This window comes from Agelaius phoeniceus, chromosome 1 (assembly GCF_051311805.1).
Source record: "Agelaius phoeniceus isolate bAgePho1 chromosome 1, bAgePho1.hap1, whole genome shotgun sequence".
Classification (NCBI taxonomy): domain Eukaryota; kingdom Metazoa; phylum Chordata; class Aves; order Passeriformes; family Icteridae; genus Agelaius; species Agelaius phoeniceus.
In genome coordinates, this window is record NC_135265.1 from 105,272,132 (window position 1) to 105,289,711 (window position 17,580).

General features: G+C 34.8%; 1 protein-coding gene across 1 annotated transcript in view; it reads right to left on the reverse strand.

Annotated features, from left to right (window-relative positions):
* SMCHD1 (structural maintenance of chromosomes flexible hinge domain containing 1) overlaps positions 1-17,580 on the reverse strand; it is a 68,942-nt gene that overhangs the window by 41,713 nt on the left and 9,649 nt on the right. The window contains exons 2-17 of the mRNA XM_054630772.2: positions 15,246-15,321; positions 14,634-14,795; positions 11,958-12,040; positions 11,722-11,852; positions 10,082-10,196; positions 9,810-9,929; positions 6,771-6,937; positions 4,462-4,555; positions 3,998-4,208; positions 3,043-3,160; positions 2,772-2,955; positions 2,065-2,262; positions 1,868-1,981; positions 1,313-1,419; positions 951-1,033; positions 685-798 (exon numbers count right to left, since the gene is read on the reverse strand). Coding sequence (XP_054486747.2) covers positions 685-798; positions 951-1,033; positions 1,313-1,419; positions 1,868-1,981; positions 2,065-2,262; positions 2,772-2,955; positions 3,043-3,160; positions 3,998-4,208; positions 4,462-4,555; positions 6,771-6,937; positions 9,810-9,929; positions 10,082-10,196; positions 11,722-11,852; positions 11,958-12,040; positions 14,634-14,795; positions 15,246-15,321 — 2,077 coding nt within the window. The remainder of the gene's footprint in view (positions 1-684; positions 799-950; positions 1,034-1,312; positions 1,420-1,867; positions 1,982-2,064; positions 2,263-2,771; positions 2,956-3,042; positions 3,161-3,997; positions 4,209-4,461; positions 4,556-6,770; positions 6,938-9,809; positions 9,930-10,081; positions 10,197-11,721; positions 11,853-11,957; positions 12,041-14,633; positions 14,796-15,245; positions 15,322-17,580) is intronic.

Below are 17,580 nucleotides of genomic sequence, written 5' to 3' on the forward strand. Positions count from 1 at the left end.
CTCATAAAGCTATTTTTACAACTCCTAACAGATAAAGGAATTGCTTATGGTGTATGGAAAGAAAGAAGATCTTAGGTTTCTACAAGTTTCAAATACATTTGACATGTGCAGAATTGGAGTTTTCAGAGAATTTGGTGTTCTAATTCTGTGTTCAAAACAAAACAAAACTTGGACAGAACGCAATTCTTAACAATGCAATGTGAGAACATCAAGTGAAGTACCCACAAAATGGAAACCACAAACCAGTAAATCAAAAAAACCCCTTGATTTTTTAAAAATTCTGAAGTGAATTTATGTTAGATACTAAACAAGTCTGATTCCCCACTTTTATGCATCTCATGTAAATTGCTACATGAACTACAGAAACATTATCCATTTTACCCATGTTCTTATGCAGGTTAAGTAGAACAGGCTGGAATTGTTAGGCCCTCCTTACTTGTGACAGAAGATGTAATCAAAATACAGCATTAAGACAATACATGGTATTGAGGCAGTAGTCATTTCATGAAAAGTAGCTTTGAAATGCTACATGAACTGATGGAATACTGTCTAACTACTACATCCATTTGTCACATTCAAATATGTATTTTAAATATATACATATATTATACAATTAAATACCTTATTATCCATTATGCACTTTAAAAATAATAAAGATACAATTAAATATAATGAAATACTCACAATGCAAAATAACTTTGAGTTCAACAAGAAGTTTCTTTGAACCTCCGTGGCTGGTACCTGGAAGTTTTTGCATTGCTTCTCCTTTTTTATTTAAAATTTCTATTCTTAATGCTCCTGAATTTAAAATGAAAGATGACAGACTTTTAAAATATGTTGTGAATTGAAAGTGATCAGAGATTTCTGTATGCTTGTCTTTTTAACAAGGGTGCACAATGTATTTTTTAATTGGCGTTTAATACTTTAGTATTTGGAAGAAAAAAATATACCTATGGGTGTACCAGCAAATCTTGTTTCATTTGGTAACAACTCATCTCCTTCAGGCCATGTTACTGATAATTTATCAGGAAGTCTAATAGAAAAAAAAAAGGGTGAACATTTTTTCAGTAAGTTAAAATAAAGTGCAATTTACCTTTAGTTAAATACATGTGAAACTATTTTTGTGGTAGGGAAAGAAAAACCGAATCCCAACCTATTTCTTCTTGGCTTATATTTTTTTTTTTTGGTTTCTACTGAAACAGCTGACTGCTTTCCCATTTGGGAATAAAACTGAACTTTGTTTGATTCCCGATTAAATACAAAAACTATAATTAGGAACTCCACAATTATGTAATTGTTACTTGGTGCTTACCTAGCCATTTCATCCTCTATGTATTTTTTAACAACTTTGTCAGACACTGTTCTGTCAAGTTTTGAGATTGGAATAATTTTCGTTTCAGCATACAATGCCTGTGGTTCCTGAAATAAAAATTCAGTGCAGTTTTAAGTGGCCAGACTTTATAATATGTCAGATGAGAAAGACCTCCCAAACAAGGGACTAAACAAGTCAACACAGATATAATGCAATATGCTAACAAATACTACCTGGTAAAACTACAAGATACTGTTTTAAAATTTGCTGAAACCGTAAGAGTTACAAATGGATGCACAATATACTGTTGATGTTAACTGTGATACTTTATTCCATACACAAATCTTAATAAGTCAGACTGTTCATAATGAATAATAATTTTAATATATTCACATTAAAGCTCAAGTTGAGTATTTCTAGACTGCTGATTGTAAAAAATTACATTAAAGGTATTTACTGTTACTTAAAGTAATTTAATCAGGTCAGACAAGGGACTATGTTTAAAGATTTAATATCCACACTAGCTGTGAGAATCCTTTCTGTATTTCTTCTTACCAAAGCAATCTGAACCTCTCCCCCAGTGGCAAATATATCCCCATCATGGTCCCCATACAAGTAAAATTTCTCAATGCTTCCATAGAATATTGGATGAGTCTTAGTAGTTTTCACCTATAAGCAGAAGACACCAATTAATTCATTACTTCTGCATCAAATGCACAGTGTCTGCCTTTCATAGGGTTTAACTAACATACCAGCTGTCCAGTTTTGTATGTCTTTCCATCCCACTCTATTGCAGCATACATTGTCCAAGGGCTCTGCATTCTTTTGGATAATACATCAGTACGTACAGTTATTCCTTTAAAGACTGTGAATTTTATCTGTTTGTCATATTTTTCATGACAGTCTTTGAGCCACAGAGCAAATTCTCTGTCAATTTTCATTCGCTGCTCCTATAAAGAGATTACAAAATAATTACATATTAACAATGTATTATAAAATTTGAATCTGACCACATCAGAAGCCTGAACAGTTGTAAGAGTACAGAGATACTGTACTCAAATGAAAAGCCAAAAAGTCACACACACACAAAAAGAACAAACAGAAAAGAAAAACAAACACAGGAACAGAAGCAAAGAAAAAAAAGGATTCTTCAGTCTGAAAACTTTAAAAAACTCGAGGAAAGCTACACTTCAAGTCAAAAAAAAGTGCTTCCCCCAGCAGCCATATTCCTTTAGGAAGAGGGTCTTTCCACAAATACTGACATGTAACAACTAAATAAAGTAATTGTTCAAGAAAATAAAAGGAAAAATACTGAGTCTTAAGTTTTCAGATTTAAAGATTCAGCTTTACTGCTCACTAAACCAGAGAGACATGAAGAAATAACCAGTAAGCAAAGGTTTCTGTATTACATGCACTGAACTTCACCAAGAAGAAACACTTAACAGAATGCAGTAATTACCTGTCCATTGAAGATTCTTGTGAACAAAGTATTCTTATCCTTTAGCTTCAGCTCCAGATCCATGAAAGTGAGTTTGTTTGTGCTGACCTGGAACTTATCATTGGTAAACAATGCACCAGAAATTCTGTTGTAGCATTCAATTGGTGCCAATCCTCTCTTCTTTGGAGGAGCGCACCAGTCAAAACTTAAAAGGAGAAAGTCATTACAATCCTTTTTCATAAAGAGAGGTTTACGTTATAGAAAGAGAACGTACAAACACATCACCACTTACTCTTCCACAGTTGTGTATGGTATTAATCTTCCATTCCAAAAACATTCAAAAATAGGCCTTTTTCCTCTGGCACCTTTTTCTACTAAAAAACAGTCATCGTCGTCATCATCATTTAATCCTTGTTAAAAAAAAAAAAGAAAGATAGTCTCCTGAATATATTTCCTTAAAAAACTAATGTAATATCAAAACCCATTGCAAACTTAATGAAGAAGTACTATTGTTATTACATTCAGCACAGAAGCAACGCACATTATATCAAGCTCATTACATACAATATTACATTTTTTTTCCTGTTTTAGAAATACCAAGCAGAAAAACTAAGGAAGGTAAAGAAAAATTCTAAATGGAAGTTAAATGTTACCAAATCAAAACTTTAAAATTTTGAGTGTTACTTTTTCCTTCGTTTCAACTGATGCTCTTCTAGTATCATGAAATCTTGTCCCAACTAACTCAAGATTTGCTTTGTCAAAAAAAAAAAGGCACAAGGAATTTTAAAACCCCTAGCATTTGAAAACTCACAATTGAGTAAAACAAATTTTAAACTAAAGACTTCAGACTATATGTTGTCCTTTGCAGTATTTCGATACTATAATCTCTTGAATCTGTATCTCTTAAAATCTCTTGAATCAACTGCTCATATTTTATTACTTTGTTGGAGCAAACATGCAATCAAGAAAGTGCAAAGTTTCAACTGGAGTACATTCCATAAGAGTTTATAATTTGGAATCAGATGGTGGTATGCCAAAGATTAAGTTTACAGGAATGAGTTACCACAACAGACAATTCACAAGATCTGTTCATCCAAAAGAATGTGAACTTTTTTGTTCTGTCACAACCTAAACCAGGTAATATTTACACTTCAACCTAAAGTTGTTCTGCTTTTATTTCATTAAAATATTTAGAGTAGTAGGACTGTCTATGATAGGACTGACAAGCAGCAAAACATTTCACTTACTTGATGGAAAACATGGATCATCAGGGTATGTTTCTTTATCATAAAGGAAGGGATGGTATCGGATGATGCCTTCAACTATACCTTCTTCTTCAACATGTGCCTTGAACTCAAAACTATCTGCTGCAGTGTTTATATACAATGTCTGCATGTCATCTTTGATCTCCCTCAGATTGACAATCTTTGGCACTTTTCCCTTTTCAAACATTGAAATCTGGAAAAAAGGAAAACAAGTTGATTTTCCTTAAAGCAAAAAGACTTATACTAATAAGCACTTTGACAATTGACTGTTAGCAAAGGAGTTAGTTCCTACACTGCAATACTAAACAGAATTACTTCAAAAAATTAAACTACATACACATCTTGAATGCTGTATTTTAAAATGCATTATTACAGACAAACAGGCACAATATAAAATAAGTTGGCATTAAAGAGGACTTTTGACTCACATGTATAAAATCTCTTACCTGAATATCGATGTTGTTGAAAGGGCTTATTTCCTTTGTTACAGCATTAGCTTCATTTCCTTTTGGTCCATGGATATAATAGTGATAGATATGTCTGAAATACATTTCAGAAAAAAAAAACAAACCAGCAAGTGAAATTTAAAAACTGCACATTATAATTTAAAAAAATCTAAATAAGTTTTTATTTTTATTATAATATAACTGGTTTGTTGCACTGTTATAAATCAACTCCTTGACAACATATATCTGGTACAAAAGATTTACTAAAGGGAGTGACTCCTTTTCATTCTTCTCATCTCTGTCATGCACAATCACACTAGGACCAATTTTTGGGTAAAATAATTGGAAACAAATTTGAAAAAAAATGAGTAAGTGAAAAAAATTACAATTGTTACAATTGTTATCTGGCTACAGATCCTTTACATCAAAGGGTAAACTAAAAAAAAAACTACTGTAAATTGTCTTGCAGTCTGGAAATCAGAACTAGAGCCACAAATGTTTCCACACTTTGTCTCTGATATCAGTTTTATATCAATCATCTAATAGTAACAGAAATATGTAACAAACAATCGCTATCTTTACTCTATTTACATAAATTTGAATATAGGTAGGAGTCATGGACGTGATCTGCATAATAGAAATAGTTTTTCAGTTGTAAACGTTGCTTTCTAATTGGCATTTTTCCTCATTTAAGAAATTTCAAAAAATCCATGTGGTCAAATAGATTAAATAATTTCATAGAGAAATGCAATTTGAGAAAACTGAGGAACTTAACTCCATTTACTTCAACTTTTCAGCAAGCTAGCTAATTCTTCCAACTTCAAAGACTGTATCCTTAAAGCTCTGGGGGATGGTCTGGAGAAAAATGAGATTGTACTAGTCAAGGGGACTGAATGCATGACTAAAGTCAAATGCACCTGCAAGTTTATAGCTACTTATCTTTGACCTCCACTACACTAAATGTTCCCCAAAGAGAAATCTTGGTTCCCAGAAAAAAGCTCCTCCTGGTCTCATTGCTCAGGATTTTATAGTATGTCCAAACTGCTTAGTATTTTGTGTGCATTTCTTCCAGACTTCAAAAGGCAGTCTCCTGGCCTTAAGACATTGTTATTTTAGGGGTTCATCTCCACTTCAAAGCATCCACAATAACGAGGGCTGTGCTGCAGCGCATGAAAGCGGAATGAAACTGGTACCCTGCATGTGTGGCAAAAGGCATGGCAGAAGGGAATGGGGAAGTGTTTGAGGGAAAGGGCCATTACAGCTGAAACAGTGACACAGGACTGTGTAGCACTGGAAGGCTAAGTGAGTGGTTTTACTGTAACAGCTACAGGGCATATATCTGAATAATTGCACCTGGGTTCCATCTCAAACAGAGGCAGCTCTTTCACTTCAAGAGATGGTTGGAAAGAACTAACACACACTAAAGTGTGAGTGTTAACTGGATGAGCACCTGGAAGCTAATGAGGGATCTAAATTATCCTCTGCAGGTAGATGTACCCTATATTTTCATGACATTAAAAATGGTTTCAGCAACAAGTTTTTATGTGCAACACTGAATGATATTTCACATAGTAAGATATTACCTAATTCTTATATTAATCCTCTTTTAAGTACATCTATTATTATCAGATTATAGGTATCACAAAAATGAAATCATAGTTTGAAAACAAAGTTGTGTAGTTTGCCAGCTTTCAATATTGGTCTAGGCCTCTGTATTTCAGTTTACATTCACAGATGGATCCATCATCATAACAGGTAAGCCCAAACTATTCACAGGTATCTCCAGGCTCTGCAGGCCCACTGACAACATTATTACAGTACAGAGCAGATAGTGTCATATATCCTTCTCTCTCTTAAACTGGGATGAAGAGCAGTACCTTCTTTTATTGTTGTTTAAAAAAGTCAACCAACCAAAAGATCCCCTAAAACTGTAAACACAATGCTAGGTACCAAGGTTAGGAGCACGGCTGTGAGCAAAGTAACTGATGAAGTTATTAGGAATTAGATAAATAACTTTTTACATTAGTAATACACCATTAAATTAATAGGCTACTAAAAATTACAGTGGATATGTATGTAAGAATTACAGTGGATTATGTATTAATCATCAAATCACATCTTTGGTTGGGGGTGCCCCATTCAGTTGTGTTAATTTCTGTAAAATTGGTTAGATAGGGAGGCTAATTGAAGTTTTAACAGCCTTAAAAATAATAAGGCCAATGTCAAAGTACAAAAAAGAAGCAGTTCATAATTACTTGACTTTGTTAGTAGCCCACTTTTAATTCAAATCTTTTAAATCACCAACTTACGCCAGCTGCCTTGTCCAAAGATGAAAGTAGTTTTTCAAGTACTGCATGTGATCTGGTTGTACACCTGTAATGACAACTGCTGTGAAACTCTCTTTATGCCTTTCTTCTAATATTAGATTATGAAGAAATCTTTCATCATCACTTGTGATGTGAGTAGAATCAGATGGCTGCAAAAAGAATAAAATAGTAAGATCAGGGATGTAAACTGAATTTCCGAACTCTCATCAACTTGAAAGAGATTAAAAAACATAAAAGTAATACAGAACACATGATGCTAAGTATCACAAAGGATTAAAGCTTAAAATAAAGGTTTCCAAATTAAAGTCAACAAACTGAGAATGTGACATCCCCAATCCAGTTCATTTTCAACTCACTTTCACCACAGCACTTAAAGTGTGCTGTCTAAAAATGCATTTAAGCACGCTGAATGTAGCGCTGTGTAATATCCCTGTTCTCATCCATCAAGTGGAAGCATTAAGTGTGCAAGACATTAAGTCGTCTTTAAGAAAACAAAGCCAAAAAAAATTACTGGCTTTTAAAGGGATAGGCTGCTTTCTATAGCAGAAACTCAAGCAGAAGAAACAGTTTTGTTATAAAAGAAAAAAAAGTGAATCCTCAATTCCAGATGAAATGTCAAGTAGTCTAACAGAAAGAGAGATTCCTCATTCCAGAAACTACCGACTGTCTTTTCCTGAATGGATGCACTTTGCTCTTTTGACAGTTCTCTAAAGTGCAGGAAGACACAGTGGTTGATGTCATGCTTCACACTGAAGCAGTGAGTAATCCCTTACATTTGGTACATCCAGAAAAAAACCCTTAATCTTAAAACAAAGATTAAGATCTTTCTAGTGAATTCAAACAATTGCTACAACTGAGAAGATATGTTGTAGTAAATGCAGCTACATGCCTTATTTTGCAGGAAAGCAGACAAACCCCTTATCACTAAGGCATGAAAGGAAACATGTCCTACCTAACCAGTTATGTGAAACAGTTAAGGGTGTTCTATCAAGACTTACTTTCCCCAGGGAATCAAAGAGCTCTCCTTAGATAAAAGGATAATTAAACAATTTTTGAGACTTTTCGTCCAAGAAGACTACATCTCTTTTGCCTGCCCATAGCATAGCCTGGACTCTTCTATGCTAGTGATGGGATTGGCAATAATAAAGAAAAGCCAGAGCTGCTTGGTCCTCATCCCCATGTGATCTGACAAACCTAGAAGCTGCACACTTATGCTGAACAAGTGCCACTTTGTACAGCATGGAAGAAATTTACAGACCAAAAGAGCCTCCAAAATACCACTCCTGAATTATCTGGCTACATTCCCACTACAGATTACAAACTACCATGGCACCTTCCTCTACATTCCTAGCATCTATCTCAACTAGAAAATTACCATTTACTTCTCTGTAATATTCAATGGTCCAGAGAAATGACTGCATTGAAGAGAGGTGCCTATTACCCATCAAGGAAAGATGACCAGCAGGGATACCATTAATATTACTTCTCTTCAGTGTTATGACCTTGTTCTAAAGTTCTTTTTGTTTCATATTAACTACATCTTAATTTCTTTGCAAAAGTAACTTCCTTCACCAACTGAATGGCTCAAAAGGCTCAATTATTCTTCTCACACTAGTAATCCATTTACAATTTCTACTTTTGCCACAGTATTCTCTTACTGAAGTATGTACAGTACAGACCATTTTTCAAGTCTTCAGCGAGATGGATTCATACATTTTATTTCACACCAATAAAATGAACTGGCCTAGGTATTTCAATGATTTGCAAAAAAATTCCTAAACCTGAGTTTTAGGAATCTTTTAGGGAAATCTCTATTATCTCCACACTTCACTTCTATTACTTTTCACATCATCTCTTCCCTCTTGGATAGTTACAAGTTACCTTTTAACTCTAAATAAAATTTTACTTGCATTTTAACAGTGTCAATTTAACTTTGATTTTATATTATTACCACAACATTTCAAACAGTTGATTGCACCAGCTTCTTGAACTCTTTAGTAGTACCTATGCATCTCATTCAGCTGCTTTCTTCCAACTTATGCGTGCCTTAGTTTGTCTTCTACTTTGTATCATCCCACCTTTCTCTTTAGTATCAAGCAGGGAGGGAAAGCATTTGTACCCTTTACAATAAAGCAGATTTTGTCAGCTTTTATTTTCAGTTTCTACTTTTTGAGTCTGATATTATAGAGAGAATAAAACCAAAACTGGCAATTCATTTTTTGTTGCAACTCACTGACCCAGAATTGGCATGATAAAAACCTTATTTACCTACTGTTCCTTTCTCATCCATATGAAACACCAAGAACACTGATATAATCCACAAGATATGGGCTCAAGTCTGACTACCTTATCATACACACCACCCATTTTTCCTCCCATCTGCACCCTTAGCTACATCTTTGCCTCTCCCTCCTTGCCCAAAAATGTCCAAAAACCAGTTCTTTTAAATCTTCCTCCTTATCTTACAGCTTTTTTACTTAGGCTCTTTTTCTTCATGAAAAGCATCAGGACTGTTGAGTTTAGCTTTCAGCTAAACAGTTCATTTATTTTACAACATTTATGAATATTTATAAAATCATTGGGTTTTGTTGGTCTGGCTGGACTTCTCTCCCATATGCAGGTTAGTCGTACATATTTCTAAACAAGTACAATTTGGTTCCCTAATTTATTCCTTACTGCTTCAGAGAAAATTCATTTTTGTTTCATATACAACAAAAAAAATTGCTGTGCTTGGAAAAGTATTTTAAAGTATTTTTCTTAACCTGACATGCAAAACTGTAAAGCATTTCTGTCATTTAACCTTAACTGAAAAGAGGAAAAAGCATCACATAAAAAAATAAGGCATAAATTGTCTTTAGTGTCTTCAAGTTCTTGGTTACTGCCTTTTACGCTACAGGGTGCAAATGTTTCACTAATGTGAAGATATCCCCAGGTAAGTATTACAGGAATATTACACAGTTAAATCACATTAACCTGGGAAAGGCTTTCAATTACAAATGTGAGAATCTTAAGGGTAGTTACCTTTCTGTTTCGAATGAATCCAGTATATATTGCTTCTTTGTTTTTCTCCTTCTTTTCAAAATCCTCTTTAGAAAGGACAAGTTCATGAACATCCTGAGATGCTGCAGGTTTGCTTATCATCTGATTTTATTAAAGAAACAGCATTTAAAATCAAAATAAGACTTAAAATTAACATCATAACATACTTTAATGCTGTGATTAAAAATTAGGAAGTAACAATCTGATTGTGTGCCAACGTTCTAAACTAAAATTAAAGTCAGACATTGACTTACTCTGGCAGACTGTCCCACGAAGAACACTGCTTGCTTGCCTCCAACTCCAAAATATGAGATATCACTATTTAAACTACGAGGCACCGGCAAAGGACGCACATATCCTGAGTGATCACTGAGAATAAAAGTGTCTTTAATAACATTTTTCAAGACAAAAGTAATTAAAAAACATAAAGATACTTTTGATCTAAAGCTTCTACTAAATTCTTCCTCCTGGCATTTTGTTAAAAAATCCTTCACTTTATACCTTTTAAAACTGCAAGCTTAAAACATATGTGCCTGAAATTCTTGATGTACTCTTTTTAAAAGGATAATGACAGAGTAAGTATTTTCCTAAGTCATCTTATAAAACATTTCTGCCCCTTCTCGCAAACCAAATCTTACTAAATAAAAATGGCTTAAAATGCAAGCCTGATCTTTCTGACAGCATCCTTTCATAAAAATACTTTTAAGTCAACGTGGGAAATAATGCAACCAACTATTAAATGCAGACTTGGAGAGATAACGTATGCTATCAGTAGTGAAATTCCATGTCTTCTAAGTCACCTTGAACAGCCTTATCTAGTTTAGGAAAACATTTATCTTTAAATCACAACAGTCCCAAATGAAAATAAGGTGCAGATGGTATCCTACTATAATTTAGACCTCTGTTTCCATTAAGTGGTAGTAATCCACAGTTTAAATCTGCATTTTAGGAATACTAAATTTACTAAAGTTGGCTACAGCAATTTCAAAAAGCATTGAATTTCTCTACAAATGACCCAGAATCACTTTTTATGCACATATCTCCAGATGCTTAAAAGACATTGACTTTCCATTTGGAGATGTTTCCAATTCCCCCAGCTATATTATCACTTCCCACAACCATATTACTTTTTACACTACCTGCTCATATGACAAAGTAGTTATGACTGAGACTGTAATTATCATCTTCACATTTACGATCCTAGGCTTAAGGTATTTAAAATGTGACCAAAGCTCAAAAACTGTACATAACTGATTTTGTGGAATTTTATACACTAGGATTAAGCCTGGCTGTGCAGGTAGAACATCTCTTAAGAACAGACTCAAAACTGTAAAGTTAATTCATATAAATAGCAAAACCCACCACAGAACCTCCACTTTCTTCTTTAAATGCAAAACATTTATTTTGTGTAGCCTGCATCAAAAAATAGACATCTCCAGGTATCATTTATAATACATTATACAGAATTAAAATTTAAATTAAAAAAAAGAAAATTTGAACTAAAACCATCTGTTTTGCAGTAGCTTAACAGATATTGAATGTATCATTTAATGCACCACTGAAAGGCTTTCAGGTAAGAGATGAACATGGTACAAAAACCCCTTGCAGAACATAGCATGCCCCAAACTGTATGCAGGCAAGCAAAAGACAGTTTAGAAAAGGTCTCAAGAACAAAAAAGTATTCAGAGTATTCAGTGTGTCACAACAATAGAAGAGCAGTTTTGTGTTATAAAGCTTCTCTATTGCCTACTTAGAAAAAGTATGGGTCTATTTATGTAATCATAAAACGACAGGGTTTAGCTGAGTGTTGGTATACAGGTATGCCTTAAAAGCATATTTTATGGACCTTTGCAGAGCTAGATAATTGTTGTAGAAATATTTAGAACTTGCTAACCTTTCAAAGTCACCTTGTCTTGTAAACTTGGACAATCTATACACAGCCCAGTTGTTAAGCTGTTTAGAAGTCATTCCACTTCCATTATCAATCACAGCAACAGCTGGTTTTCCTTGGGAATCATCAAACAGCTGTTTGGGAAAAGACAAACAAACAGCACAAGTCAACAAGGAGCAACAGGAAAAAAAAGGATAATGCAAGCTACATCTGATAACATTGAAGTATTTTTATCTTACCAATTTTATCTGTATACTCCGAATGCCAGTATTTTGAGAGGTAGCTGATAGAGAATTGTCAATCAATTCAGCAAGGGCAAATGCTAAAGAAATTGATGAAAACAACCTTATTAGTGCTCAGAAAACAGACACGCACTTATAGTAGTTTCTTTCAACAATTAGGAAAACACATTACCTAAACACAGACAAGACCTAAACCCAGTCAGAACAATCAAAATCACATAACATCTTGTTTAAAAAAACAAAACAGCTTTTCTACACGTACTTTATGATTTGTTTCATCACTAAGTCTCTCATATCTCTTAATGGCAATATCACAATTATTAGAAAGAACAATGATAAACCATCTCCTTAACAAAAGACAGATTTGTTCCTTTCACGATTAGAAATTAATTTTTATGATTCATATGTGAGTCAAAAGTACATAAAAATGGACTTTGACTTGTTAAAATATTGAGGGAAGAATGAATTAACTGAAGAAAACTGAATTGAAATTTTGTGAAACACTTAAAATTACAATGTTAATTTTTTATAGAAAACAAAGAAAATTGTAGAAATGGTTGAAGGATTTCAGTGAATGGTAAATACAGCCAAATTTCTGTCAGATCCATGGCAATACACTGCAGAAATAGTCAGGCAAACTGTTTGCACAAATTTTTTGTTTCTAACCATTAATGCTTGGACCACTTACCTAATTAAAGTAAAACTACCTAAGTTTACTGGAAAATTGCATTTAATCTGAAAAAAATACATCAAATTCAGATTAACTCCATCTGACTGACCAGCTTTAGTGAACAGACATTTCCAGTCAGTCTCTTGAAAAAGGAAACCTTATTTCCTACAACTTGCAGAGTTCTTCAGAATGCTACAGTGCAATTTACACTGGCCACATACTTCAGACATGTAAAAGAAAACCCTTGAGTATCAGTGTAACACAGCAACACTGAAGCACGTGGCATTTTCCCTCAAGCTGTTATCGAAGTACAAAAACTGTTCTGCACTTTTTTGCAACTTTCTTCATTGCAGAGTAGTCGAGCATCAGTTATGTGATCCATATTTACTATTCCATAGCAAAGAACAATGGTCCTTCATCAACACTCAGAATTGGTTAGGCACTGGTTTAGTACTTCAGTCTTCTCCGTGTCAGCTGCCCCTAGACCTCCTCACCTCACATTTCATTTATTTAGGGTGCAACTTTTTTTGTCATCCTTTTCTAATGTATCTGTAAAACCCTTATTAACCTTCTTCTCATCCCTTGCCAATTTGCTCCGGCTGTGCCTTAGTGTTCCTGATCTCATCTGTATATTCCCAGGCAATATCCCTGCATTATTCTCTAGCTTGCTTGCTAGCTATTATTGCTATATTATTCTCTAGCTTGCTTCCACCAGCTGTGCAATTCTCTCTTGTGTTTCAGTTTGACCAGGAGGTCTTTACTCAGCCATGCTATTCTCCTGCCTTCTACACCCAATTTCTTCCACATAGAAATCAATAGTTCTTGCGCTCTGAAAAGTCATTTAAGCAACTGCAAGCACTCTTCTACTCCTTTATCCCCAAGGGTGTTTCCTGGTGTCCCACGAACCACACCCTTTAACATCCTTTAACAACTGAAAGGTCTTTTCCTAAGGTTTAGAGTCCTTACAATACTTTACACTTGCCTATGTAATCAAATTCCACCAGGGTGTGGTTGCTACAGACCATGCCCAGCTTGGCCTTTCCAGTCAGTTTCTTTGTATTGGAAAGCCACAGGTCCACTAGTGCCTGCTGGCAGGAATAAAGCACAGATCTCCACAGAATGTTTGCTCTGAGTGGCCTTACACAGCAATTCCTGTGCACAGGGATGGGTGTGTACCACTGACTCAACAGTACCACCAAACCTGAACCAAAATAGTGCCTTTGCCGGGGCACAGAACAAATGATGTGCACAAAGACAAAAGGGGAAAGATTGGTCCTTAAAAATAACAGCTGCTATTTATAAACATTTTTTATATTGTTTTAAAACAACAGGAATGGTATGATGCTTGATTCTTGATATTTTTTGGATTTTTTTTCTGTGCAATTTTGAACCTGCTGTACCTTTGAACTACATAGTACTTAGAAGGTAATCACAGCCACAGACAGAATTTTCAGAGAAGCCATGAACAGAAAGTAATTTATTCAGTAAAACAATACAAAATGCTGGTAACATATTTCATGCACCACTTAGATAAAAACTGATTAAAGCAGCATCTTTTTAAAGAAATACTTGCTCTTGTTGGTAAGTTAAGCCCTGTAGCACCCCAGATGAGAGGGCACAAAACGTTCTATAGTAGCTCACACAAAAACTGTTCATGAAATTCAAACACAAAGTCTACAGTTTAGTACAGGAGACAAAAAAACTGATAACACACATGCTGACCTGTCTGAATGACATGCACAAGATTATTCAGGCTAAAGTTATTTTACTTCTAAAATACTCAAACTTCTTGAACAAATATTTGAGAAGGTATCTCTATAAATCTGGATCGTTAGGTGGCTACTTTTAATAATTTTTAAAAGAAAAATTTGTATAAAGAACACATTAATTTTTGTTTTGCAGTTAGGACTTTTTAGCAGCTATAATTTTAAGTTGAATTGCTCATAACCACATTATATTCATATAAACATCATTTACACAAGATTACTTTTGCAGGTACTTACGCAAAGGATTTTGGCCCTCGCTGGCATAGTACTCGTACATGCCACTTTTGACAAGTGTGTCATAGTGGGGCAGAAAGTCAATTCGCTCCTTGGTTGCCAAAAGCAACATTTGATCAACTGACTGCAGCAGATATAAAGTAACTCCATCGTGAACAAGCTCGCCTGCAGTGAAGATGAAATGTAAAGTACATTGAAGAGCACTGCATCAGGCAACTTCTGCTCTCAAAACAAGTACGGGCTTAGCCGCAGGTAATCTGTGTATTGTCCTAGGCGTTGCCTGTTCAGCATTTAACAACAACTACATTTAAATTAATATCCTTTCACATTTCCAAGCTTTAGAATGCAAGTTTTCTCAGGTGATAGCGATGTACATATAATTTTTTCCTATCATTTACAGACTTTGTGACAGAAAATACTTAGTATAACTGTCATCATATGAACTCATCAAAATCATGCTTGTGAAAGTAATTTTTAAACAATTTTTGGCAAACTATTACAGGATTTGTACTTTCAGTTAATTACTGTATATCATAGAGCACAAACAGTTATCATGTTACCTTTATGGCCAATATAAGAAATAACTGTAATTATTTTGTCATCTAAGATACTTACTGAAGTTATCTTCAGAGATTTCCTTCCTATTTGTTGTGGTGATAACAAAGATTTCATCAGAAGGTATGCCAAATGCCTATAAAATTGAAGGTTATTTAGTTATGGTAACTAAGTAGTCCAAAAACTATTCAGATACATTAAAAAAAAAAAGGCACAGTCTATTTACTTTGTCACAAGCTACTGGTGAGTAATCACATAATCTCTTAGAACACGGTTGAACTTAGGATCACTTATTTTCTCAATTTAGCCAAATCTGTTCATACTAGGGTGGTTTGCTCTTTTACCTGCATAAAAGAAAAATATGCTCTAGTGAGCAACAGGAATTTTAAGGAGGAAGAACTGTCCTACAGATAACCCCCTTGAGAGCAGCGGAACAAGACTGTGAAACTACAATAACAATAGTTACGACCTAGAGGGTGTCCCATATTTGACTGCACTCCTAAGACACCAAACCAACCTAATATTTCTTAACATTGGGTATTAAAGTCTTTGTTCTTCAATTATATTATACATCTGAAAAAAAATAAAGATTTCTTTCAGAAAAATTCTTTACTGTTAAAATACTGAAGTTTATTTTTCTGAACATAAACAATCTTTGCCACTTTGATGCCTTCTTCTGAATGTGTTTACTGTAGCTTTAGACTTTTTATCTTCCTTTCTACATGCATTCAAAATGCTTCTACTTTTGCTTTCATTTTTACACCCTGATGATCAACACAAATCTCTTTCCCAAAATAATAAACTAAATATCTGTACCTTCTCCTGCCTTTCCAGTCTTTGAAACTCAAATAAAAGTCAACCCTGGTCTCATCAAACTCCATCAACCCAGTCAGTCTTGCAGTGACAACTCAGACAAGTACTTTATGCATTTCTAGCCAGATTCTTCCCTGAAGGAAGCTCTAGCATTCTCTGTAGCAGCTTGCCCTCATCATTTCCCACATCTCTCTTTCCATCCCTATTACTCAGACTCATGAAAATATTTTTAAACACTACTTATGGTTTCATTAAGAGCCTACTTTCCATATTTCAGTTACTTTCTCCCTGTGACCACATTAAAGTTACAGTTATTATCTGTAACTTTAATCAGCAAAATTAGAAAAAATGGTGAACTTCTCATAGTATTTGGTGCAAGTGAAACTAATGCAGATGACAGAGACTGATATTCAGACTTAAGAACCCAAAGTAGTATTTTTAACTCTTCTGAATTCAGATCACTTCAATTTTACCTCTCACATTACACAAAATTCCACATAGCAAATCTGTACAGGAAAAACTATAAAACTGCTGAGAGCAAGAAAAGTAAGCATTAAAATATATGGATTTTTAAAAGCTAACATCCTACAGTGCCATTTGAGGTCAGTGGTTAATAGAGAGTAACTGTAGAGTTTTACATTTGAAAGCACAGACAAGCATCTTTCCCTCCAGCTATAGCTACAGCTTCCTTGTTTTCTCACTCTCCCAAAGGCTCTTCTCCTCTCACACCATTATGAAGAGTGCAGTATTTACTTTAAGGAAGCAAAAAGTTAGGATCAGCTAGTGCATGTACAAGGCAGCAGCCTGCTATGGAAGCAGGGGCAGCCTCATCCTTCTGGTCCTCCCCCCCATTCCATGGGAGAGCCTCAATTAAACCAACCCAAACAACCTGGCAGGTTATGCTTTAATTTCCTGGGCGAACCCAGCATTTCAGCGTCCACTGGCAGCAGGTCCTTTCCACTTCACAAACTACTAGGTAGGTACACAGACCAAGTTTGGCAGTCTGGACTGCAGATTACTGTTTTTTCTTGTCCATGCCACGGTTTGACAGGCCATATCCTTTGTAAACTTTGGGAATTACTCAGTTTGAATGCTTCACTTCTATATAAGACTTACTTGTTTTACTTCCTCCCTCCCTCTCTCCTACATTCTTGGTTACCCTAGTCCCTGTCTCTTCTCACTATGCCAGGTAGCAGTGAAGCAGCTGCACAGCTGTGCCAGTATGTGGATCTGATTTCCAGAACGAGAAGCTGCTGGTCATTCCTGAATTAAAGTGAACCTACTGGGCAATTTACTTGTACAGTTGGCAATTTTCATTCAGTTCTAACAGACAATGTTTGATCAAATGTTTAATTTCTCAGTAAGATTTGTGCATGTAAGAGATATCATGTTATCTTCTGTTGGTAAGAAGTTCAGGTTTCACTGCCATGTCTTTTTCAGCCCAGCATGGTGCCCTTTTCCAAGTAAGTACTGAAGATGTACACAACTCAATTTGATAAGTTCAGACCCAGAAACACATTCATACAATAAATCTGTGAGTTATTCTATGATAATCCAGACACACAACCATGATGAAGCTTTC